The 27914-nt window shown below is 40.6% G+C and overlaps 1 protein-coding gene across 2 annotated transcripts in view; it reads right to left on the bottom strand.

Annotated features, from left to right (window-relative positions):
• ARHGAP28 (Rho GTPase activating protein 28) overlaps nt 1-26632 on the bottom strand; it is a 54115-nt gene extending 27483 nt beyond the window's left edge. Inside the window, exon 1 of one of the 2 annotated variants that reach the window (XM_081918073.1) lies at nt 26265-26632. In XM_081918073.1, the coding sequence (XP_081774199.1) occupies nt 26265-26617 (353 nt within the window). In that variant the 5' untranslated portion in view covers nt 26618-26632. Of the gene's footprint in view, nt 1-2411; nt 2612-26264 lie in introns of those variants that run through there. The other variant, XM_081918074.1, reaches the window with a different exon arrangement.
• Between the last annotated feature and the right edge of the window lie 1282 nt (nt 26633-27914).

Below are 27914 nucleotides of genomic sequence, written 5' to 3'. Positions count from 1 at the left end.
TTTTTTTAAATTTGCACATGGATTGTGTTACAGTGGCCTAGTCAGGAATATATCAAAATATGCAGCACATGGAGCAAATTCTTCCAGGAAAAATCATTGTCAAATAAGTCACGGCTGATAAAAGTGATTCAATACAACATCCTAAAAATCATTCCAAATGTGATGCCCAGTGGAATGCTAGTTTCACATTTACTTACGCTGAGCATCCAGATATTAACTGCAATAAATACAAGACATTGCTTATAAAACAGCATAGTAAATTGTTATTGTTCACTGGTTGGCTTGCCATATTAACTTGTAAAATTGTCTGGAGAGAGCTAGAACCATTTGGTTGTTATTATGTACCTTCCTGGTTTTTTTGTTAGAACTACAACTTGAGCTTCAATTTATTTATTCAATTTATTTTTGAGACATATAGATTGCTTTGCAAACCAAGTGCTTCCCAACGGAATTTATAAAAACGTACACAACAAATTGTCAGTGTACTCCTTGCCTACTATGGAAAGACTTGGTTACTGATGATTCAAACTTTAAAAGGGATTGTTTAAAAATGATTTAAAATGTGTATGTTTAAAATGTTACATTAATAATAATGATGATGATAATGGTGATAATAATAGATGTATATGACAACCCTCTGTGGCATTTAATTGGCTGTGTATATATCTGTTCAGGTGTTGCTCCTGGGCAACCTTTGATGTGTGCATGACACATGCACTGGAGGATAGTGGGGTAGAGACAGGGACAAAAATGGGTGGCACTAAAGGAAAAGGAAGGCAGGCCAATGAATGTCATTCTTGCCTTTGTACTGTAAGCTACATTCCAGTCATGTAAAGTAAGGTTTCAATACAAACCTTTTCACCCACCAAGCAAGAGGAGTTGTCACAGTCCAAGGGCACATTCCAGGGGATATAGCCTGGGGAAAGAGGTTGTGTCCTGGGGATATTGTGTGGCTTATTGTGAGACCCCAACACTGAGATTCAGAGAGCTGCATTGTTCCCAGGGCCTGATATATAGCTCACCCCTGGTTTAAGTGATGACAAAGAGCATCAGAATTTGAAGCATTTGGTAATTACCAGATTCTACTAGTGAGTCCTCCTTCCTTTTTTGTATAGGTTCTGTATACTTTCAGTCTCACTTTAACCACATTAGCCCTGTTTGTAAGCATTCTTTAGCCTTCTCCTCTCGTATAAGCAGCAACTCTCAGAATTCTTCCCTTGTGCACTTCAGCTGCTACTTCATTTTCCAAGATGCAAGCAAGCAAGCACAGACTGCCAGGCTGCCCAAAGGGGTAGCTCTTCCAGAACCTCTGCTGCTCTCTATACTTGCAAAGAAAGGGTTAACAAGACCCCTTTGTTTGTGGCAAAGGGAAAATCCAACATAGCTGATGCTCCACTGATCAATTCAAAATATGCCTCCTGTTCAGAATTGGTTGCCTCTTAGGATGATACAGTATGGGTGCACCAAGCACCTGTGATGCATTATTTGATCAGCTGCATGTAGATGTTCTACTCTAAAAAGGCTGTTAAAAATTAGGATCCTTTTAACTTTGCAAGGTTTCCCCTTATGCACTGATAAATCCCTTCTATGAGCAAATATTTTATGGATAATTTCCCATATTTCGAAGGTTTTCTCGCTTCTCTCTGTCTCTCTCTGCAAGCACTCTAGGAACATAAGCACAATAAGTGGTTGTAATGCTATCTTCCCATGAGCCTACCAAATTGTTTATCCTGGCTTTTACTGTAATGTAGCTTTTAAAGCCCACTTCCTACTGAAATGCATGTTAGGCAAGGCTGTCATTTATGGTCAATCTGTTCATTCTAGATTTAAACAGAATTTTTTAGCATCTTCCTGTGCAAGTACAGGCTACATCTGCTAAAATCTTATGTGTTGCGTGCTTTTAATATACTATATTTGACATAATATTGTTCTGTATCTAACATAACAAGAGCAGGAACAGTCAAGACAGTTTTAATCTCTTGGATTTTACATCCTGGGGAGGGTTTCTTAGTTTCTTAGAACATTCATGTATAACTTTAAGGTTTAAGCTTCAAAACTTTCTTTAATTACAATAACTGTGATATATATTAAATTTATTGAATTAACCATAATTTCTGTCAGGGGTTTTGAATAACAAGTGTGTTTGAGCCAAACTAATTAGACTGTACTTAAGTCACACTGAAATCAGTGTGAAATTTTAGCCATAGCTTAAGTTCCTTCGATTTCAATGGGAATTAAATGCAACTAACTTAGTTTCAGTAAACATTGTATTGTGGTACTATTTTTTTTTTACCATTTTGCCCATCAAGATGATTACATACATGCAGATATCTTCTCAATATATAACAAGGATTTTCAACCCATAAATAAAACAAGAAAAGAATGACTCTTCACAAATATGCAAATCTTACCTTTAGCCGATCCAAGTTTCAGTGAAGATATACTAAAGATGGGAGTGAGAGAGAACAAGTTTTGCCATAACCAAGTGACAATAGAGCCTTCCTTAAACAAGCATTTGCATTCTGAATTTTCAAAGCGTGTTGAAAATGAGATAAAATAAAGCTTTGTGCTTCTAGTCTTGAAAGAATAAGGAACAAGAGAATTGCTGGTCCTAGAGGGAAATAGACTATCACTGCACAGTGACTATTTAGGGTTTCATGCCTTTAGGACAAATGCTTGGACTCTGTTTTCCTGTTTGTGTCAAGACTTAAAACCTTTCATGCACTTCCCAAGAAAAGAAATGAAAGCTCAATCAGCCGCTAGTAGCCCTGGAGATTCATAAGAGCCCCTGTTGTGAGAGTGAAACTAAGAGACAAAAAATGATTTGTTTCTTTTCCACTAGAAGGCTATAAGTCATTTGCCATTAACTTAAAAAAAGGAAAGGAAAAAAGAGAAGAGAGGAATGAAAAAGGTTCTTTGTATTGACACTGCCCTGTCCAGACTGCTAGTACACAATGCAATATATAAAAAAATGAAAATGCAAAAAACATTTAGAAAGATCTTTTAAGAAAAACAAATATTTATCATTATGGTTTGGGAAAGTCTGCTATGTAACAAGGTGGATCTTTTAACATTTGCAAAAGTGTTGGAACAAGATTTGTTTCACACAATAACCATAGAGCATTAGAACACCACTGTAGCTAAAGGAATCAGGGATCCATATTCCATCATTGGCAGTTATAATATGTGTAAATTAATACAGGGTTTTGGGAGAGTACAGAATTCTATGTGTTATATGCATCTTCCAGCATTTTGATTTTTGGAAACACGCTCAAAAAATGCATGAACCTTCTGAAAAGATCATCAAGTAGTGTGACTCTAGCACATCTTGAGAAATCACGTTACATTAGCCGTATTTTTAACACTAAAACATGACATAGATGTATGAACAACGACAAATGTCTAAATAAGACATCTCAAAGGGAATTTTGTAAAGTTAAAGAAAAAACCCTACCATTTCGATGGTCTCCTTTGAAATTTACTTTTTGAAATGGCAACCCTAGTGTGGACCATTGTATGTAACTAAATTATGTATCCAGAGAACATAGAGAAATAGAAGAATGCCAAGAGAATGGTCTGAAGGCACATGACACTCCAATTATCCAAATCTTGTTGATGTCTACCAGCAAATTGTCACAGAACTCAGGCCTATTTGACAACTTCTACAATTAATAACTACACACAATCAACACATCTTATTGTAATAAAAGGGGTACTGCAAAGATATTTGGTGCTTTCTGAAATGCTCTATGGTGTTGAAATCAGGTGCTCTGATGTGAACTCTACTGATGTTTTGGAAACTGTGTAGATGATGATGATGATGATGATGATTAGCTATGCTCTCTACCATCAGGAATATCAACAGCTCTTCTTTGTACAGAATCTGGGTGGTCAACAATTAAGGCAAGAGTAAACTGCGCTCAGTTAAAATATTTCGAAAATTGCTACTATGCTACTATTGGTACTATACCATTGAGTGCTGTGTTATATGGAATTGAAAGATAAGCAGCTCTGGAAAGCAGTTTGTTAAGAACTGTAAGACTATTATTAATTTCCAGAACTGAGCTCTGCTTTGATCTTGAATAAGTGTCAAGTAAGGGATTGGCTCTTCTGGATAGAATTCAGAAAAGGGACGCCAATGTTCCTCCTTGGTACTCACTCTTAAGAAGAGAGCATTGCAGAGCTAGTTATCTGACCAACCTCTCACAAATTTCCTTTAGAAATGCAGTTATTGAGCTGTGCTTCCAAGTGATGCTCACTTCAGTCTTGGATGGCTCTACAACAAAGTCCCATATGCAGACAGACTTTGTATTTGTCATCAACCTCAGATGGAAGACATCACTCATTTTCTGTTAGAAACCCAGAGATCACTTTCTGAAATCTTTGTTCACACAAAGTAGGCACACCCTGGCAAAAATGGTTCAGGTTCTTTTGAGTGACAATAATAATAGTAGCCCTCTATGCACTGGCTGCAAAAATAACAATAAGGGGAGTTAAATAAAATTGTAATAAATTGTTGAGATGATTTGGAGTTTTAATCCGAAATCAAGCCAGATTTGAGTCTGCTGGTGTCTCTAGTAACTTTTCTTTCGTACAACATGGATGCTGGCAGATTTGATTTTTAAAAGGCTAATAAATATTGAATTGGAACTGTCAGAGATGCAGAAGGGAAACTGTATTTGAATACTCAGGACCTTGGCAAAGTCATCATTGATTTTTATATTATGGATGTGTGTTCTGTATTATTTTATTAATACTATTGCCTAATAAAGGTTTGTCCTGGCCTTTGGCTACAACAATAAACTTATTAACTCCCCTGCTCAGTGCCTGAGGGTCCCAGTCCTGCCACTCACCACCTGGCCCAGGGCAGGGCCTGATGGGCTCTATAAAGGACTGCTGCCACTGCGGCTGCTGGGCAGAGAGGGCTCCGTTTTGTTTTGTTTTGTTTTTGTTTAAATTGCTGTTATTTTTTACCTATGTCATTTTAAACTGTGATATTAATGCCATATTCTTAGTTTTAAATTTTGATTTATGTGGAAATTGTTTCCCATTTGGCTGTGTATTTTTTTGATGTGGTTTATTTATTGTTTATGACTTTTGTAATTATGTAAATCTTGTCATGCTGTAAGCCGCCTTGGGACGCAGGTGGCGCTGTGGGTTAAAGCCTCAGCGCCTAGGACTTGCCGATCGAAAGGTCGGCGGTTCGAATCCCTGCGGCGGGGTGCGCTCCCGCTGCTCGGTCCCAGCGCCTGCCAACCTAGCAGTTCGAAAGCACCTCCAGGTGCAAGTAGATAAATAGGGACCGCTTACCAGCGGGAAGGTAAACAGCGTTTCCGTGTGCGGCTCTGGCTCGCCAGAGCAGCGATGTCACACTGGCCACGTGACCCGGAAGTGTCTCCGGACAGCGCTGGCCCCTGGCCTCTTAAGTGAGATGGGCGCACAACCCCAGAGTCTGTCAAGACTGGCCCGTACGGGCAGGGGTACCTTTACCTTTACTTTAAGCCGCCTTAAGCATTGTTTTTGTAACTGTGGAAAGGTGGCATACAAATAAACAATGACGATGATGGTGATGAACTCAAACTACAGTCAATTTCTTTTTTAAAAGTACCTGCATGAAATGCCTAGTTAGGCTCATACAATAAATAAAACCCACCATTTCAGGTCCAGTCTGGAGCATTCCACCACAGGCTTCCAACAAGCTCTTTAACTCAACCTGTGATTACTGGGAAATGTTAACATTATACCTCCTCCACAGAGTGGTGCAATTATGTGAAAGTGCATTTTCTCTTCAACCACTTGGAATATTCTGCTTAACATCACAAAACTACTGCATGTTGGTCCACACAATTATCATCCAAAGAAGCATTTTATCTGTTTGTAGGAAAGTGGGAAAATGATAACCTAATGCTTCCTCAGCTTTTGCAAGAAAAAGTTGCTGAGGAGAGCTTTGAGGAAGTGCACAAAAGAGGTGGATCAAAGTGGGGAAATTTAACAGAAGTGATAAGCTTATCGTGTTTCAGATGGGATTGCTGGCAACACACTTGCCCAACTTCACTGACAGTATTAAATCAGTCATCATAATGGAACAGGCTGCCTTAAGGAGGCATGGGCAGAGAGGGAAATTATTTCCAAAGCACATTTGTAAGGTAGGTGTAATGGTTATAGGGGTTGCTCGTGCGTAAGTTGCAGCCACTCCTGGCTAGGTTGCCTGGTTAAACCTTTTCTGTCTGGACACTTCGTGGCTGTTTCAGTTGCTAGCAGAATCCGTCAGTGGGCGTTTTTTGAACCTCTTCCAGCAAAGAAGTTCTTTGACGCCAAGTCTCCGCCTACTCTCCCTGCGCGGAAGTCTTCTGCACAGGGTGGGTGTGGGCAGCAGAGGACCCGTGCTCTCCCTGCTGGTCTCCGGCAAGGAGTCCTGGAGTCCCCTCGCTGATTCCCCCATCTGCCCCCCCCCCTTTATCCCTGGTGTTACGCTGATTTCCTTCCCCAGCCGATGAGCTACCTCTCTCCCTGCTGGGCCCTTCTCCAGCATCGCTTGGGAGCCTTGCCTCCACCTCTGGCTCCGATGGCAGTTCCCTGACAGTAGGCTACTGAAGTCAAACATTCCTTTCATTCAGTTTAGTGGGATGGGGTGAGATTGAAGTGTCAGAGCCAAATTCCATGGGGCAATAGTCATATTCATAGACTGGCCATTCCCTTTCTTTCCATAAAGGTGTGGCAAAGTAACAAAGAAGGAAAATTGCTGATTACCACATCAGGCCTTGTGGAGTTGCTTTTGGGCTATAACAGCAGTTTCTCCCCCATGTCACTCTTGCACCATGGAGGTGTAAGTGGTGTGGCCTGAGGTATCTCAAGGCTAGTGTGGGCATGATGAGACTGGAATTTGGGGTTCATATTATTGACTTCTATAAGGTCCACACAGCTTTTTTCCAAGGACCTGAAAAGTGGAAACAGAGCTTAGAATGCATTGTGCCCCAGCAGGTGCTGCTTCTTATCTTCCAGAGCCCTTGGTCGCAGTGAAGTGACAGTCATTTTACAATGTTGTATACAAATGCCATTTCAGGATTCTTGCAAGTTATCTAATTTTCTCTTATTACTGAGCCAGTTGTACTAGTCAGGAAAAAAAAATTGATTCTATTGTGGAGGTGCAGGGGTAATGGTTCCCTGGTACAGCTGGAACCCAAGTGTGTATGTGGAGGGCAGAAAAGTATTTGTGGTAATAGACTGTTAGGAGATCAGCTGTGGGGAGAAGGGGCACTGAAAGCACTATGCAGTCCTTTTGCTCTTAAAATGGGCCCCAAATTGCAGTTTTATGCATCCATGGGGCAAAGCCTGATTTTTACAGAGGAATTTGCTGCTGTCATGCAAAGTTAGGGTCACAGTATGGCATGAACTTAGAATTTTCACCAGCATGGTCCAACCTTTCATACCAAGTGGGCTGCAAGAGTACTTGGACACAGAACCCGTAAGCCGAACACTGCCTTGTCACATGTGGCGGGGGGGGGGGAGCGGGCCCAAAATTTGACACACACAATGACATTCCATCACTCTCAGAGGAAATTGTACAGGGGGGGTAATGTCTGGCTCTGGTTTTTATTTGGGGGGAGCCATGTTTTCCCCACACAGTTTCCTGTGAAAGAATGTAACTTACCGTACTCAGTGTTACCCAGGGAACTTTATAGTGAAAAGGGACTGGAACCCAATTCTCCCTCACCCTGATCTAAGCATTCCAACCACAGTGACTCCAAGGCCCAGTAGTTGATAAGGTGTACCTCAAAGACTGCATTCAGGATGTACATGAAACATGTTAAAGCCCAAGGTATATGTTTCAAACAGCAAGAGAAGGAAAAATTGTATCCATAGCTGGCACTCTTGCTCAAACTATCTGTAACAATCTACAGTGGCTAGACTAGAGATCCCCCAGTGCCTAAGAAATTGTACTACAGTGGTACATCTAGATACAAACGGGATCCGTTACGGAGCCCTGTTCGCATCTAGAGGTAAACGCAACTAGCGACGGTGCATCTGCGCATGCGTGCGTTACTTTTTGCTGCTTCTGCGCATGCGTGTGACGTCATTTTGAGCATCTGTGCATGCGCAAGCGGCAAAACCCGGAAGTAACACGCTCCATTATTTCCGGGTTTTGCCAAGGAGCGCAACTTGAACGCGGTCAGCTCAAAGCATATTTAACCCGAGGTATGACTGTATTTTACTGTATTCTTCGTTAAAGAGAACTTTCATACGAATGAAAATTGATAAGGTAATGCCTGTGGAAATTCTGTGTTCTGCATCACAGGGAGCGGTGGAAGCCAACAAGTCTGGATTTCCTCACCAGCATATGTCCACTGATTATTTTCCATCTATTAGTGCTGGGCATCAGAACTAGACCAAGGTCTGTTTCCTTTTACATGGAGCCAAGAAGTTCCTGCACCTTCCTGTTCAAGTCAGTGTCTACGCAGAGCTATGGCACTATCTTGTTTGCCAGACCAAACTTGTGGACTAGTTAAAGTGATGCCTCAGGGCTTAAATTTTAAATCTGGAGTTTAAATTTTGTGCATTGCAGTTGTAAAGCCTGAAGGCTACCAGCATATAAACCACAGTGGGCAAGTTATAGCTAAATATGGGAAGGGTCAATGCTGGGAGACGAAGCAACGCTAGTTAAAGGCACTCCTAAGAACCAAGGTCACCTGGGCCTCAGGTGACAGAGAAGGATCTAGGAGCACCCCCAGACTAAGGACCTGATCCTCCAGAGGGAGTGCGATCCCCTCCAGATCAGGCAGTTGACCAGTTTCCTGGACCTGCAAACCATTTACTCGGCCAATAAAGCGAGATGAGCGCTGCAACCCCAGAATTGGTCACAACTGGACCTAATGGTCAGGGGTCCCTTTACCTTTACCTATAGACCTGTGCTGTAAATAACAAAGGATTAACTCCTCAGTGTGGCTTTATTTCTTAGTAAACAAGTTTAGGATTCTGCTGCATATGAATTTTTTTTTTTTAAAAAAGACTTGTATGTCTATAACTATTATTTTAGTTTAAAACGTACACAGTTGCTCCGCATTGTGACCAATATTATTATCAACAGAGAGACAATGAATAAGGATTTGCCTTATGCATCTTTAAAATGTGCTCAATTAGTTATTTAAAATTTTAATTAAAAGAAAGGGTGTTCTTTTTTAAAAAAAAAACACCTTGGCTTTCAAATAAGTTTGTACCCTGTTACCATAGGATCTATGCTTTAGCTCATACAAATACATAAAAGACATCCTTGCCCATGGAACTAGCATAAAACAACACTATTCCCATCTTAAACAGCCTGAATTTATAAATTGAATTCTTATTTCCATTGCTATCATCCAATCAAAATCAAGATCATACAATAGAAAGAAGTTACACAGATAAATAGATAGAGGACAAAAATAGAGCTTTTATATCCAATCTTTTATCACTTTAATATGTCACAAATGTATCCACAATAAATAGTACTGCATATATAATGAGAAACAAAAGAAACAATACTACATTTGTAAAGATAAAAATGAAACGAAAGTTGTGTTACAAATACTCATAGAATATATTCAAAGTGTAACCATCTCTTCCAAGTACCTAGGCAGGCTTTTATTTGATGCAGAAACAGTGTTAAGTTCCACACAACAGCTCCTCTGTTACCTGTCTTTACCTTTGATTCAACAAAAGTGAAGAGTTCTTCTGTCACTACACAGCACACCTGACTACAGAATGATAAGAAGAGATCAAACAAAATCCACACGAGCTTCTGCATCTGCCTTTGCCATCTTTGAAATACTTGGTATTGGTAAATACATTTTTGTTTTTATTTCTGTTGAATTTATAGCCGCCTCATGCTTCACTTCATTATAATTGGTTTCATCTGCATTACAGATGCAGAGGAATTCAGATATGGAGTACTGTGAGAAATACACTCAGAAGTTTCTTTTTAAAAATAAATAAATAAAATAAAATCCCTTTATATTAGTCAACGGTTCCAGTGATGTAATCAGAAAAAGGAAGGAAGATCTGTGTTGCTTCATTGTTTTATTTGCAGTTTTGCATCCAAGGTTAACATGTGATAAAATTCTCATTTTATCTCAACTCAAAAAGTTTTTGAGTTGGTTCCAATTTTTTTAAAAAAATAAATCATGTAACAAAAGGTGAGGGAAAATAGCCTTTTGAATGAATAACTGTTTGTAATATGTTCCTGTAACACTATGGTTATTTCTGTTACTAGGTAGTAGGTATATGTGAGTGGTTTATAATAAAATGTGAACAACACAAGAGACCTATGCCAATGATTAAATATGGGAATGATCATCTGGAACAGGAAGCATGAGATGGTGTCTGCTGGTCCTGAACTTCCACACACTGATGGGCTCTTCTGTAAAGTCATTGAGTTCAAACTGTATGTGCAGCAGTTTTCTCACACAATTTGTGTCGTGCAGTTTTGTGAGTACAGATTATAAGGATTCTGCACATATAACTTGTATACCTTCTGCCATATTGTTAACCAGTTCATTTGGCTGGGATCACATGATACAAATCAGAATTGTTTACACTGGTTGCCTTTACACACCCAGGAAGAGTTCAAGGTGTTTGTACTGGTCTATCAGACCTTGGCTAGGACCCTAATCACTGAAATAGTGTTTTCCCCTGTTCCTGCTCATGTCATATTTAAAGGATTCCACCACTGGGAGATAGACATTATGCAATGATGATAGAAAGGCCGTTCTCTGTGGCAGTGACCACCTGTGGAATGCCCTCCATTTGGGAGCATGTTTGGCACCTACCCTTTTAGCATTTTGATGCCAAATAAAGATTCGTCTGTTTGCACAAGGCATTTGTATGATATTTTTAATGCACAGCAAGTAACCCACTCTGCAGTGTTTTACTACTTCTAATGTTATATTTTCAGCTGTTCTGCTTGTCAAGTTGCTTTAGTTGATTATTTAAAATGATAGGCATTTAGGGACATTACTGTAGCAAGGTCCACTGGGATGAGCAACTCTGGCTTAGCTGGCTGATTCCTGGCTCAGCTATTATTAAGTTCCCAACCCCAGCTCCACAGAAGATAGGCCAGCAAAACTTGCTCATCCCACTCAGCCAGCTGAGCCAAAGCTGGCTGAGATGTGGCCAGTGTAAGTCCTCAAAAAGGGGTGAGCTGGGGGTGGGAGCAGAGAGGGAGGACTTAGGCTGGATCCTAAAACTGTTCAGTTTGGCCACGTGACTTGCACCCCAGCATAAAACACTGTTTTAAAGCCTTAGGCAGAGCATCAGAACCCTGCTGCTGACAGGGTTTGGATTGAGTGCAACTCTATGGAGGCTTAATTTGCTTTATCTCAGCTTCTTGTGGATAGGTTTCTAAAACTTAAAAATCTCCACCAATCCGAGTCCAATGGAAGCCATAATGTCAGTTCCAACAGAATTTTGTTTGTGGAATCAGATAAAACAGAAACAAATGCAAGTAATTAAGACCAATGCACTTTCAAAGTCAGATATGTTATTTTGGGTATGATAAAACATAAATTCCAACCTGATGATAAAAACTCATTTAAGATCATCACAGAGTCTGTAATGTAATCTAGCTCTCCATTTATTGATGCAGCCAGGAATGTACTTTGTCAGCCTACGCAGGCTTAGCTGCAGTTGGCAGAGCTAGTCTAAGATTCAAGCTGTTATTAGCAACACAAAATTCCTGAAATTATTTCAGTGGGCATTGCCCATGCCATGCAACTGCTAAATAATGACTTTTTATTTCAAAACAGTTATGATGTAGAGGTTATATTTTCGCCCCTGCAGATGTGCTTCCTGGTGCTTAGGTGGGAAATAGAAGTGAATGAACTAGAATGTCATGCAGTTTTCCATTTACATGTGCTATTAAAGTCATTTAAAACTTGTTAGTTGATTTATACAAAACTTTTGACATAGCAGAATGGGGGCTACTGTGTCAGATTTCAATTAAAACCTGTGTATAATTGGCTCACCAGAAATCAGTCCTTTCTGACTCATCCCACTCCATGCTGTGTGAACCCATTTTTAGTTACCGGTACACCCTGAACAGCTTCTGCTCAGCTTTCTAAGCACCACATACAATATATGTCCCCCCACACACATATGAATAAATGGTATAGCATAGCATAATATAGATATTTCTCAGGCTTGATCATGCCTCATTATGTAATTTTAGAACAAGCATGTACAGGCTTCGACTTTAATATACTTTTTTGCTTGAAAAGTGAGAGCATGAAGACAGTAGCACCCACCTCTGCTCCATTTACCTGGGGTGTTCAGAAGCATCCTATCTCTAGACCAGGAAGTTCCATTCATCATGGCTAATATTTCATAAGTCTCTTCTCTGTGAATTGGGCTAACCCCTTTTTTGAAACTATCTAAAACCTTCTCCATATGAACATGTGCATGAAATTCAGCTGCTAGCTTCTCCCCTGACCTTTACATGGTTACCAGAACATGTGACTACAGCACAGATATGGAACTGTCTAAACTATTTTCAGACATTCTGATGGATGCGTGGATGTCACAGGTGGGGTAAGTGGCTACAATGCTATCCCACCATGTGTTCAGATTACACAACTCATTTAATGAGCAGCACTTGTGAGTGGCAATCACCACTATTTCAACTCTTCTTTGAGACGTGTGTGTTTAATGAACTCCTTCTATGTTTGGGGGGAAAAAACCCTTCAGGAAGAACAGGTAATTGGAAAATTAACCTGGTGCTAAGACTTCCCTCTGGGACGCGGGTGGCGCTGTGGGTAAACGCCTCAGTGCCTAGGGCTTGCCGATCGAAAGGTCGGCGGTTCGAATCCCCGCGGAGGGGTGCACTCCCGTTGCTCGGTCCTAGCGCCTGCCAACCTAGAAGTTCGAAAGCACCCCCGGGTGCAAGTAGATAAATAGGAACCGCTTACTGGCGGGAAGGTAAACGGCGTTTCCGTGTGCTGCGCTGGCTCCCCAGATGCAGCTTTGTCACGCTGGCCACGTGACCCGGAAGTGTCTCTGGACAGCGCTGGCCCCCGGCCTCTTAAGTGAGATGGGCGCACAACCCTAGAGTCTGTCAAGACTGGCCCGTACGGGCAGGGGTACCTTTACCTTTAAGACTTCCCTCTGAAGTCCTTGCTCTATTTCTCAGGAACTAGCATGTCTACCAAATTAATGGCAGAAGAGCATGGGTAACTTCGGTCTACACAGTGGGGCATACCAAGTAAGGTTCTAGGAAGAGGAAACATAGCTGAGACTTTAGGACTTGTTCCAGAAAAGAGGTTTATTAAAAGATAATACAACAAATATCGTCTTAATTGTGATATATTCATGCAGTACAAGCTCCTGAAGAATAGGAGAGAGGGAGAATGGAGGAATGGCAGCAATGACATAGATGGCTGCATCTAGACAGAGAGTCAGGGCAGAATGAGAGGAAAAAGGACTGTAGTTCCTAGTCCAATCTGAAATCTCTAGGTAGGACTGAGAGAGACTCCACTCTGGAATCCTGGAGTGTCTTTAGCAGTCTGTGTAGACAGTACAGAACTAAATGGACTCAGCTTAAGGGAGCTTCCTATGTTCCAAAGAAGGGTAAATGAGGGCAAATGAAAGATCGGCAAATAGGAAATCTGCCAATAGAGTGAATGGGAGGAAAATTTTACCTGTAGTTTTCTGAGACAACTGGAAGAGGGGGGCATCCTTAGCAGTAGATTAGTTTCAAAGCTTCAACCCCCATTTTAAGACCTGCATTCACCTGTTTCCATAGTGAGTGGCATGAGTGAAGGGTAGGGGCGGGAGCAATATAGATCCTCATTAGGGATAATACCAGGGTTATGGGATAAGGAGGGCAAAGTAATGCATGAACAGGCACTTCATGTTGCATTTCAATAACAACTTTGTTCTGGCAGCTTCATGCTATAGTCCCCATTCCCCCCCTCCCCCCACCACACACAGAAAACAATGACTGGTTAGAAGAGTCTAGACTCAGAAAATGTTATAACTGATAATTAATTTCATGTTTGTGGCCGTGCTCATTTTATACTTCAGGCTAGTTTGACGTTACTGCTTCATCACTGCCAGGCATTTTAACTATCACTACCTTCACGAAGTCCTGTATTTAAAATTATATGTGTAATGTAACAATGAATGCCAAAACTGCATTAGGAATAAAAAGCTGTATTTGATGAAACACAGATGAGCACACAGCTGCAGAATAAACCTGGCCTTTACTCTTTCTTTCTTTCTTTCTTTCTTTCTTTCTTTCTTTCTTTCTTTCTTTCTTTCTTTCTTTTATGACTTAAAATAGAGAACCTTTCTTGTGCCACCATTTAAATCAATGGGTTCTAACAAGATCTGTTACTAACACCAAGAAGAAACATATACATTACTCCATTTTGTATCAGTTGCAGCAACTTGTTAGGTTTCTTTCAGCAGAAAATGTTAAGAGTTCCACATGCAATACATTATTTTTTCTTTTATAAATGCTAGAGATTCAAACATGTTTTACATATATGCCATATATTCTGTGAATCAGCAGGAAGACAGATGGAAGCTAAAAGTTTTACAGGTTTCCTGTATGTATGAATGTATGTGTGTACAGTGCAGGTGCCCTGGCTTAATAGAAATATTTAATGTTAAATTTGAAAGTCTTCAGATATACAGTCGTACCTTGGAAGTCAAACGGAATCTGTTCCAGAAGTCCATTCAACTTCCAAAATGTTCAAAAACCAAATCACGGCTTCTGATTGGCTGGAGGAAGCTCCTGCAGCCAATCAGAAGCCACGGAAGTTCCATCGGACATTCGGGTTCCAAAACAACGTTCACAAACCGGAACAATCACTTCCAAGTTTGTGGCGTTCAGGAGCCAAAACATCCGAGTTCCAGGGTGTTTGGGGTCCATGTTATGACTGTGTTCTGTTCTGCTAGTAATTGTAAGTGGAAGGAAACATGAAGGAGCCTTTAAGCATCTTTTCTCGTCATTGGCTCCTGGCATGCTTGCCTGGTAGTAACTGTAGTTACATGCCAGACATTTTGGTCCAGCTGCCATATTATTTTTTTACAGTGCCCCTAATACAGCATTGTTCAGGGGCATGAAATGTAAATATCAGGCTAGGAAAAATGAAAACACCTAAAAGGACCCCCAAGGCAGGAGTTGGCGATAGGCCCTGGTGGAACACTGGAACCCCAGCAGCTGTCCAAGGTGCTGATGCTCACCCTGAAACTGTGTCTATTTCATGGACAAAACCAACAAATGGAAGCACATATTCAAGAAATAAAACAAATTATAGAAAAGAAATCACTTTAAGATAATGCTCTGAATTATATTAAACAACTGGAGAAAATTCCATTCACACACCTCAGTGCAAACAAACGGCACGAAAATGTTCTAATAAAATATAGTTTAGAGCTACCGAACTCCATTTTCAACTGTAAGCATGGTTGCAGTTATTACACAAAGAACGCAGTAGCAACATCGGCAATAGCATCAAAGGGAAGCACATATCCAGGAAATTAAAAAAAAAAATACACATGAACAAAGCAAAGCAAGAAGATGCTGAAAAATATTCAGTGATACTTATACAAAAATAAGCCCAGTGGATTCACTAAGAAACAAAAATGATGCTTAATTTGCACTTAAATGCCACAGCTGGTTTTCCTAAAGGAGGTAGCAAATAAAAGCATATACAGAAAATTTTCCTTCAGGTAACTTTATATTTACTAGATTTGATGAGTTTCCTTAAAGAGTTAATTTCCTCTACCTTTTCTCTCTCAAAAAACAATAGATATCTCAGTAATTAAAATTGTATATTATTTCCTCCCCCATACCTGTTTTTGGAGCTCTTCTCTAAACAGTAGTTCAGTGAAGATTTGGAAAGGTGAACAAAGTAAATGCAGGCAGGGAAGAAAGTAAATTATTGAAAAGAAAAGCCCCAGCAAAGAAAAGCTGAAAAGTATAGTCAATTACAATCTAGAGGTCACCATTGCACTATTTCCTGCCTATTACCCATTAGCCTCACTTTTTGGTTCCTTGAATTGTTACTGCTAACTTCCAGTTATACTTTATATGGCACAGAGAGGAATACAAGGAGCAGGAGCATATAACATAGAAAAGCCAATATCTAAAACTAATTTATTAAACATTTCAATTATTGAATTTCATTCACCATATCATCCACAAATCTCTATGGCAATGTAACAATATACGAGCTGCATTCTTGTTTAGCTTGACTTACTGTTGTGTTATTTGGCTAAATAAAGTTGTGATGTAAATCTATAATGAACTGCTACACTGATGCTGGTTACCAATGGCAAAATAGAAAAGCTTTAAAGGACTGATCTTGGGCCATGTTCAATGTGTTGTTCTTGTTCATATAAAGCCCTGAGCAACTCAGGACCATGCTACCTGAAAGACCACCTGCCCCAGTATAGACCTGTAAGATCCCTGGGAAATATCATGGGGGGTGATGACCCCCAAAATAGCATTTTCTAATATTGTCCCTGTACCATAAAATCTTGTCCCTCTGTTGCTTCAGACAACCTGTAAAGAGATACATTTTTGTCTAGGCTTTCCTTGACCCAGAAGATTGGACCCTGTTCTTTATTTTTATTTTTTTAATTCCCTGAACCCACTACTATTTCTTTTTCTTTTCCAGGCAGCTTTAAGCATCATTTAATCAGTGTGCCATAAGTGACATGGCTAAAATGAATGGATGGCAGCTGGCCAAATGTTCAACTGACAAGCTGATCAAAAAGACAGTGCCAGATGTTTTCCATAAGTTCTGCATATGAAAGCACCAGGGAAATCAGCAGGGGCACCATACTAAAGAAATCAGAGAAGCCAACTCTAGTTTCAACCATAACATGAAATTCTATAAAGACTATAAATACTGCATTCCTTAGTGAAGGTCTCAAAGGACATGTTGTAGATGTTTCTAAAGCCTACAGGAAAAAGTGAGTCTACTATTGTCTGCCTATTTATAAGCATTACCTCCTGAATGGTTTAATAATAATTTGTAGAGAGATGTTTTAATGGGTTTTAAAATTCCAGTTAAGAAGCTGTTTAAAATTCCAGTCTGTGAAATAAGTCATATGCTGTCCTTCCCTTATCTCTACCACTACCCCTGAAAAAAGATACAGCCTTTCACATTTTTCCTAGGTTACAGCTTATTTTACATGAGCAACTGAATTAAACCAAGTTCTGTTTTAGAATTTTGATGCACTCTGAAATTTAAGATTTCAACAACAAATACTCAATGTCTATGAAAACTTTGGGATGTTTTAAAAGATGTTATTGAAAGAAGGGTGGTTTTTTGTGTGTGTATTCCTGTCCCCTGAGAAAGTTTATTGTACCATGAGATAAACATCAAAAATAGTTAAGATTGTTTACACTGCACCTTAACAGAAGGGATTTGACATCATTTGTATATAAATGTGAACTGCAGGGCCTGCTCAATCAGATCTGCCAGACAATCAGACCAAGATTATAGTGACCATGGAGTGCCGCTATACTTTCTCCAGATCAGTGTGGTAGGCAGGTATAGAAGATTGGTAGCTTATGATGCAGCGGCTTCTAAACCATTTTGCCCCAATGCATTATTGAAGTAATTCAACAATTTGCCTAGGATACAATTTTTTAAAAATGGTGAAAATTTAACAGTTGCTTAGAAGTCCATGGAGCAGTGCCACAAATGTATTGGTACAGTATTGCATGACCTCAGTTAGGGGACTTTATACATTACTGCTTTACCTATCAAAAAAGAGTTGATGAGAACTGAAGCAGAAGCACACATTTGGTACTGCAGGTGCCGATTTCAACTCTGCCACTGGTGTTGATTCTGCTAAGAATAGACATATAGTTGAAAAGTGCAGTAACACTAAACTGATATGTCCGATACCTGAAACACTCAACAGGAACCATTGCAATCGGTATTTTATCTCTAAGATTTTTGCCTATGAGATATCAACCTGGGTCAGATGCAGTATTCCAACAAACTATAAGAATTAGAGATGGACATGAGCTCCTCTTCTCTCTTTCCTTCCTCCTCTTGGACATTTAGCTATAGAAAAGGCTTCCTGGTTTGTTAAATTACAACTTCCCTGTGATATCCAAAACAGGACACTGTGATTTAAGTGCTCCCTGGTTTGGATTACTAACTTGTGAAGAGTACTTTAAATCACACGTGGTAGTTTCCTCTGCAGCTGGGCATACAAAAGGAGAACGGGAACGCTTGAGCCCATGGTCATTTGCATTCCAACAAACCACGGTTTGTTGGATTGGGAATGGCATGTTTGAACCATGCCACCATGGAGGCTTACTTCACCTTTTGGAAAAGGAAACTCAGCAAGTGTGTAAAACAAAGTAAAAAGGAATGTGCATGTTTGTACATGCCCCTATGTGCTACAGGTGACTTCCAAAATTGGTTGGCATACTGAACTGTTCCTGGAGACTAGTCTTCTGTAAGTAAATAACCTAGTATGAAGATAAATGCATTTGGGATTAACCTCTGCTGAAACACACATGTTTCATTTTCAGTTAGATTAATGAACTCAGTTGGGGTAAAAAAAGAAACCCTGCCAGTATCTTGCCTTTATGAGAAACAGTAAGAAAATGTAAATAAGTCAGCAATGAATTATGCATCTAATCATTGGTATATGAAACAGCAAATAAAACAATGGAGCTAAGTACACTGAAAAATAAACTTAACTGTGAAGCGATCCAGATACTTTTTTTTCAGTCCTAGAAAGCTTTTAAGAATTTTAAGACATTCTAGTAGTTTAAACCAGAAACCAGATGGAGCAAAATGTTCAGTAGAACAAACTCACAGAACAATAATGGAATGGGAAAATCCCTACCTTTAAAAAAAAATAAGTTCTGTGTTTATTCCATATGGGTGAGTAGCTCCTGTGTCCAAGAAATTGGTCAGTTTTCTATCATGGATGGGGTTGAGGTTCCCTTGAAGGATCAGGTTCACAGTTGGGGGGCACTTCTGGGTCCAGTTCTATCACTGGAGGCTCAAGTAGCCTCAATGGCTAGATGTGCCTTTTACCAACTGCAACTGGTTTGGCAGCTATGGCCATTCCTGAACCAGGAAAGCTTTACCACAGTAGTTCATGTGTTGGTAACTTCAAGACTGGATTATTGCAAAGTACTCTATGTAGTGCTTCACTCGTGCTTGATCTGGAAGCTGCAGTTGCTGCAGAATACTGTGGCACAATTTCTGACAGAAATGAGGCCTTGTCAGCATACAACACCTGTGTTCAGAGATTTGCACTGATTGCCAATTTGCTACTGGGCCAAGTTCAAGGTGTTACTATTAGTATATAAAGCCCTTAATGACTTAGGACCAGTTTACCCATGATATCACTGTATCCCACATGTGTCCACTCACGTGCTTTAGTGAAATTGGTGCCACATAATACCTGTTTCACATATAAGTAAGAACTCAATCATTTAGAGTGGCAAAACATGCACTTTGGAACTCCCTGCCTATTGAGATCAAGCAGGGACCTTCATGATTCCCTTTTCAGCATCTGCTAAAAACATTATTGTTTGGACAAGCCTACCCATATGCTTAGAAAGCTGAGATAATTTCAATCAGGTTTAGTATTTTAACTTTGTTTACAGCTTTAAGGGTGTGGGTTTTTTTACAATCAAACAGCGTATACATTTTATTAAATAAATAAATGTTGAACTCATCCCATGTTCTGAGTTTTAATTTGTGCCAAAGGCTTCTAAATAACGTGAAGAAAATGGAATAAAAATGCTTACAGCCTGATACTATAAGCCACTACACTAGCACATGTTTTATGACATTGCATGCTAATTTATGAATGAATGTAATGTGATATCACAATTTCTAGAACTTTGCTGGCATTACAAGGCAACCCACATCATTGACTATTACAGCATCATGGGCTACTGGCAGTCATATAACAAGGTGTAGCACAGTAATACTGAGTAAAGCTGATACTGTATTATGGAACACATCAGAGTAAGAATGTTGACAATTCAATTGTGGGGCATTATAAAGGCATTTGAGTGGCAATCACACCAGCAAATTGGCACAGCTGGTGGTAACAGCCCCCAGTAAAGGGGTGGAACTAAAATGCAAAATAGGATGGACAAGCCAAAAAAATGCTGACTAGCTATGATGGCAACAGCTTCCCTATGCATGCCCTAAGTCAGGGCATGATCATGGGTAGCAGTCTGGAGTGAGCCAAGGGACAAAGCAAGTCAGAACCAATGAACAAACCAGGAAACAGAATCAAGGCATAAACCAGAACTAAAGAGCACATCAGAACTGGAAAATAAACCAGGAAACATGGTGGAGGTGCAAACAAGAAGGCAGAACTGAAAAATAATTCCTGAATAATTCCCGCCTATGGAATACTGTCCTAAGTGAGGCCTTCTTGGTGCTGACACTTTCCAACTTTTGGGTGCCAGTTTAAGACTTCCTTCCTGAGGAGCACCTATGTTAGTCTGTTACCCCTGCTCTAAAAATTTTCAGAAATTTGATTGTACTCAATTTGGACTTAATTTAAACTATTGGGCTCTTTCCAGTTATAGGTGTAAAATTAGCTTGGCCTAAATAGATAGTAATATTGCCATGACTGTTGCTGTTTTGTTAATAGTGATTTATAGATTATAATTGTTTTGTTGGTGATTTGTTAATTATTTTGTAGTATTTATGCTGTTTTTGTGATGTTCTATTATGTTATTGTTATTTATTTATTTATTTATTGTTTGTAAGTAACTTTGAGATTCACCTGAATGAAAAGCTGCATAGTAATACAATAAACCAAAACAAATAAATCAATTTATTTCCTGCATTTGCTTTATAAAAAGCCGGAGGTTGAACAGTTGCTAGATCAAAGAGTTCCTGAAGAACCTTAATCTGACTATGTGAAGTATAACAGCTGAGCAGAGGTACTGCACTAAAGCAGTTTTATGAGCTCCGTGAAGAAATGAAACTGTTCATGAGGTCTAGTGGGAAGCCAGCTGAAGAACTGAGTGACAAATAGTGGCTGTCCTGGCATTTGTGGTAGATGTCACAAAATAGCTGAACACTGAACTGCAAAACCACCTGATTACTATTCTACAAGAAGGCTTTTTCTATTCTAAGGCTTTTCAACACCAGCTAGGAAGGGAAATACTGTGTACAACATATTTCCCAGTCCTTTGAAGACATAATCCTAAAACAGCAGCAGAGTGTGGCCATTTTCAGCAGAACTTTACTGTACACTTCCAGAACCTTAAACAGCATTTTGGTGTTACACTTTACTGTGAAATTATCAAATATACCAGAGGAATATCAAATGGAACTTATCTTGCCACAAAGAACCATGGAAGTGTTGGAGTTCTATGAGCTCTGCATAACCACAGAGAAATTTTCCAACAACAAAGAAACACCCACTTAAGATTTGGGACCACCTATCAGGAAGAACAGGTTTTTCCAATGCTAGTACAGTGGTATCTCGGGTTAAGAACTTAATTCGTTCTGGAGGTCCGTTCTTAACCTGAAACTGTTGTTAACCTGAGGTACTACTTTAGCTAATGGGGCCTCCCGCTGCCGCCGCCACGCCATTTCTGTTCTCACCCTGAAGCAAAGTTCTTAACCCGAGGTACTATTTCTGGGTTAGCGGAGTCTGTAACCTGAAGCGTCTGTAACCTGAGGTACCACTGTATATGCAAAGAACCAACTTCATACATGATGAACCCACTGGATTTTGGAACGCCAACTAAAAGTAGTCGCTTCCTCAGTACCAGGAAAATCACAAAGGAGAAAAAACCACAGCCATGCTTTATTCTATATATTCACCATGTAATGAAAAGGGTATTAATTTTCCACCACAGTCACACCCACTTTTACACCATGACCATGTCCTACTTTTCCATGTGGGCCACAGCCACTTTAGCATGCAGCTCCTGCAGGAAAAGGGTTAGCCACACTTATCATATCATATCACATGAAAACAAAACAGTTAATGGACTTCATACAAATTAGAAGCATATTTTCCTGCATAATCACCACACCGGTGCAACACAAGAGGAAATAGCTAGCTCTAGTGGACTGTGTGTGTTGGTGAGTGAAGTATCCCCATGAGGTCTGTCAATATTATGTTAAAACTAAACTTTGCTGTTCATTTTTTTAGCTTTTTAATGAAAGCAAGAAACTGAATTTATAAATTTAAATTCTTCATTTCTACACATTAAAATGTACTAATTAATACCATATACTTAAGTCATTTTGGGTACAAATAACAAATTATTCAACTAATTTTATATGCATGTTTTATCTGCATAATCAAAGTGGTCAAAGTAGAATGAGACTCCAAGGTCCAATTACTAAACATAAGAAAAACTGTAGGTTTTTTTTAAAAAAAATATCTTTAGCTACAGAAAACCCAGATTGCTGTCTTAATGAACCCAAACTGAACACACTGTACTAACTGGAGACAGAAAATGGAGAATAATTATGACAACAATACTTATTATAAAGAATTTGAAGAAGGAAAAAGGCCATGAATTCAAACACAGACTTTTCTGTCCTTTGCTAAAACAACTAGTACATTTTCTTTCATGCATTCTGCATTCCACTGGACCACATGCTGAGGTAATACAACCTCTTTCCACAGCAAGCTTCGGAAACACAGATGGAGTTTCTGACTGCCCATATGGCAAAAACCACTTACTGCAACCAGACAGCTGCAGGAAGTGGGCAACTTCACTGGGAGAGGGGTGTGTGTGTGCGTGTGTGTGTGTGTGTAAAAAACATTACAGGAACTCAAGAAACTTGCTGTTCATACCTATATCCTTTAAAGTAGCTTAAAGTTTTCATTTATATTTCTGAATAGTAGTTCTTATTTGTATTCTTTCCTGGCACAGCTTCAGAGTTTGGAACTTAAGCGAGTTTATAAACTATTGTTAGAAGCAACATGAATTGACACAACATAACACTTTTGTTTAAGTAACAGAAATGTATTTTTAAATTTATTGGGTCCATTCTGTGAATGGAAGGGCTCCTTCCATTTGTGGAAGGAGATGGGATCCAGAGGAAGCTGCTACAGGAGGAATAGCTATTGCTGATTCACCTGTGGCTCCCTATCCTGCCTTCCACACTCCTCCAGAGCAACTTTTCAGTGGACACAAAGGTCTGCAATGTGAAGGAGGATTCAGCAAAAAAACAACAACCATCTCCGCTCTTCCTCCAGTAGGAGTGTCTCATGAGTGTTCTGGATCCAAGCCATTTTCTTTCTGCTCTCTGATAATGAAATGATGGTTTCAGCAATAATTTAACAATGAGTCACTACTGTGTTGTTTTTATTACTAGGGATGCCAACTATGCATATCAAACATCATTTTATCTCCCCCCCCCCAAAAAAAAACCCCAACAACTGCCAGATGGGCTAACCTTATAATAAAACAAACAAACAAACAAAAACAACAAGTCACTAAATCAAGCATGTTTCAAGTCCCATAGATTTCAAGTCCCATAAATCAAACCAAACACATTAACATCAGCATTAAAATACTTAACATTCTCCCCAACAAACACTGCTAGATAACTGAATGTCAATGCCATCTTTGCTGTGAAACTATCTAGATCACAAGTGGACTGGATATACTGGACTTTGACTTAGTTTCTTTAGGTCCAAGGTTCTAAGGAATTACAAGTTGATTCATTCATTGAAATCTACCAGAGGCTATATATATTTCCCTGTTAGCACTCACACTAAATTCTTGGGCCACTGGGCTTAGGGCTAGGGATGTGGGCCTCAAATTTCCTCCTATTTTAATATATTTGATATCACACTAAGAAAGAAAAGAAAAAGCAATCCTACGTTGATCCCAGGGCCTTCACACACTGACACTCATTCATGTAAGATGTTTAAATATTTAATTCATTTCTATCCTACCTTTCCATACAATTTGGATCCACAAAACAGCTAACACCCGCAATATATTTTTGAAATCTGAGTAAATTAATACAATCACTATAATGCCAATTCCCAGGCTACAATCCTAAGCAAATATGCCATGAATGAATGCTACTAACCACAGTTGACCTTAATTCTGAGTAAAATTGTGCTGTAAAATGAATATAAAACAGAAGACTGTTTTATAAAACAGACTACTGTTCCAGATGGGGTAATGAAACAAAACAGCAAACTCCACAGAAAAATGATAATCCATACCAAACTGTCATATATTATAGTCTCCAGCCTATTTCTTCCAATTTTGGATTGGTAGACAATGACATGATGACTGGCATGGAAATTGCTTTCAGTCCAATATGGAAAATGTGCGGCTGTAACACCAATCATCCCTGTTAGGCTACAACACCCATCACACCTGACTACCAGCCATGCTGCCTGAGGCTGATGGGAATAGGGTCCAACAACATCTGGAGAGCCACAACAGTTGTGGACTTGGGTAGCGTGGCACCCTGTGGAAGGCCAAAATTTGGCACCCACCCTCCCTCTCCAGCTGTTGCGCTGCCTTCCCAAACCCAATCCAAGCCTAGTTAGCACTTTCCCAGCTTTGGGAAGTAGGTGGGAGGGCTCTAGGACCCTACCAGAGCCCTCATGCCTCCTGCCCAAAGCCAGACACCTCCTTACTTGCCTTTGGAAAGGCAGTGCCTCAGACAGCTGCCTCATCTCAGCACCCAATGCATGCACACTGCTCACACAGCTCTAAATCCAGCCCTGGCCACACGTTCCTTATCCATGTTTTAAATTATCTCACCTAGGACTAAAACACTATCTGGCAAGTTGTTTACAAAAAGCAATTCATTGTGCATATTGTTCATCGCCCCCATGACACCTGCACACCTTTGGTCATTTGTGGCAGTGTGGAGAAAATTGTTCAATCCACATGGTAGGCCTCTAAGCTTAAACTGACACCTGCTGATGGCTGTAATGTAGAATGTAGCATGCCCTTAGTTTGGCTACTATAATATTTGTAGCACTGGTCATTGTTAAAGTTCCAAGAATGCAGCATATGACTATTGCTTTAATATCTTAATTTTATGCATGTTAACTTTTTCCATTTCTAAAACAGGAGAACTTCCCATTTCCAGGAAAAGACACCCCCCCAAAAAAACTCTACAGACTTCCACGAATATATCATTTGCTGACATTAGCTAAAACAGGCTAGTCTTTAGAAGAAAGGTCAGCTTCACTAAGACCAAAGGTATCACTAGGGAAGATGTTACCCAAACAATTTCCTTTATCAGCAAACTTATCTGGGACAAATGCAAGGAATGTCTGCAAGATGCACACTTCATATTGTGAAATTCCTCCTTGTGGGGATTGCTGGCGTTTGGATGAAAACTCTTGTAATGGTCATCTCTCCTGACCTTCCGTGTGTGAGACATATTTTATAATGTAATAAATACATTAGATTTCCTTGTTTCTGCTCAATGTTGTTTCTGCCTTACATGAATTATTGTGACCTGCCCTTGGGATGAGATTGGTTAGGCATTTCATATACTATCAGCAGATATCTAAAAACCAAAGGGTGTGCAATGATAATAAATGACCCTGCTCCAAAAAAATAAATCACCTAGGCTGCAATCCTGTGTCCACTTTAGCTAAAAGCCCCACAGATTTCGGGGCGACTAAACTTCTGAGTAGCCATGCCTAGGATTACACTGGGATAGCTCAGCACGAGACTCTTAATCTCTGGGTCGCGGGTTCGAGCGTGCCCACGTTGGGCGAAAAATTCCTCAGGGTCCCTTCTGATTCTGTGAGTTTATATATAAACTGGGGAGAAGGGAAAACTGCTCAAGTTTGCCTGTGAAGCCGGCTCTGACTATCAGCTGACTCTTCCCCTTGCTAAACGGTGCGTCTCGTCCATAAGTGACCATTCCCCGCTCTCTTCCCCTCGCTGCTTCTCGGCAGGTTATCTGGACGCTCATCTCGGCCAGCAAACAAACTTGATCCGCAGCTCTCCGGAGACTTTAAACGGAAGACCTTTCGCCAACCCGTCTCCCTGCCTCCCTCCCCGCTCCCTCGACGCGCGTCTGGTCAAGGGCGCAGCCAAAACTGCCGCGGGAAGAGGAAGGGAGACTTCCTCGGCGCCTCGTAAGAAAACGAGGAGAAGAGCAGGGACGGGAGAAGGAGCGTGTCTGAGGGCGACCCTCACACGCTCTCCTGTCTGCCTGCCTGCCTCTCTCTCTCTCTCTCGCGCGCGCGCACACAATGACTGACCTCGAGACAAAAGCTCGCCCCTCGCCAGCTCCCCGCGCGCTTCCTTTTACCTGAGAGGCGACCGGCTGGGGGGGCTCTCCGGAGCGAAGCTGGGCTCCAGCCGGGATGGGGTGTAAGAGTGGTAGGCTGTCAGGACCACGCTGCCCGTGTCTTTTATCTCCATTACGGCAACGGGTGCATGTCTTCCTCCTCCTCCTCCTCCTCGCCCGGCGACAACTGCCTGCCTCAGCCGGCGGCGGCGCGGCTCCTCGGGATCAAAGGACCCTGTCACAAAAGCAGCGGCATGCTCGGGCCCTTTAAGACTCGCCCCGGCCTCCCCCTCCCCACCCTCGCCGCCGAGCGCTGCTGCCGGGCTGGCGAGACCTCGGGGCTCTTCCTCCTGGCCTAGCAGCGGAATTAGCATAGGTTCAAAAACGCCGCCCCCCGCCCGCCCCGCCTCCGCCCCAGGAGGACCCGCGTTTCTCCTGAAGGAATCCTTCGTGGCGCAGAAGCGCAGGGAGTTGCATGCTGGCTCTCCAAATGCAAACTCAGAACTAGTCCTTGTGCCGAGGCAAGGGAGGCAAAATAAAGACCATCGTTCCTCAGGGCAGGGCAGAAACTAGGCTTTCTGTCACCCGGGTCAAAGATCCAGTTTGGCATGTATGTACGCTAACACGGATGCGTGTCAGTGTACATACATACGCATACATATGTACATATATACAAATAAAAGCACCTTAACACATAAAAAGTAGGCAATATATCATTCGAATACAAAGGAATCCTTCCAGGAAAAGCAAATTGTTTGTTTAAAGTAGAACCTCCATGTGCAGCAACTGTCTATCTGAGGTCAGGTTTCGAATTGGATTTATTTGGTCATAGGATCATTAAAATACTGCATTTCCATAAGATCAGCCAAGACCCGCTGGTTTCCTTTTAAACTGGTTTGTTTCCTTTGAGGCTTTTTGCCACCCACCCATCTTCTTGGTTCTGTGCAAACCCCTTTCAATGAGTTTTGATGTGTAAATTTACTCCCAAGTAAGCTTCATCAAGATTCCTTTCAATTTGTATCAAAGGGAAGGGCTGTAGCTCAGTGTTAGAGCATGTGCTTTGCATGCCAAAGAGCCTAGTTCTGTGGCTGTGCTACTGCCAGTGAGTGTGGAGGATATTGAGTTAGATGGACCAATAGTCTGACTTGGTACAAGGCAGCTTTCTGTGTTCCCCCTGAATTTTAATATATTGAGCAAAATATAGTGAGTGAGAGATCCAATGAAATTAAGAGATGGGTGATCTGGCCTCAATTAAAAGTGAGGAATGTATCAAACATCTTTCTAATGTTTGAGGTCAGCACAATACAAAAAGGCAGGATGTCAGTCTGTGGCCACCATTCAGCTTTCCTATGAACTTCAACTGTGCTGTTTTTAGGAGTTTCTTCAATACTGAAATGTGGGTTTTGGTAACAAAGGGCAAACAAGTCTAATACCCTCTGGTTGTTCCTCCATCAATAAGCATAATTTTCATCTTACTGATTTCAAATATATAGCAGTTTTAGGACTATATTTTCAGCCTTCCATAAATGGAATGAAAGTTTGCTACATTTCTCTCCTTTGTTCATTGTTTCCAAGATACATTTATATAAAGTCATGGCGGTTATGAAAGTATGCAGATATAAGATAAAGAAAATATGTTCTTTGAAATCCACATTTCAGGTAATTGTTGAT

Source organism: Podarcis melisellensis, assembly GCF_964234715.1.
Source record: "Podarcis melisellensis genome assembly, chromosome: 7".
NCBI classification, from domain to species: Eukaryota; Metazoa; Chordata; class Lepidosauria; order Squamata; family Lacertidae; genus Podarcis; species Podarcis melisellensis.
The sequence above is the reverse complement of the archived record's forward strand: the minus strand, read 5'-3'. Positions and strand labels throughout refer to the sequence as shown.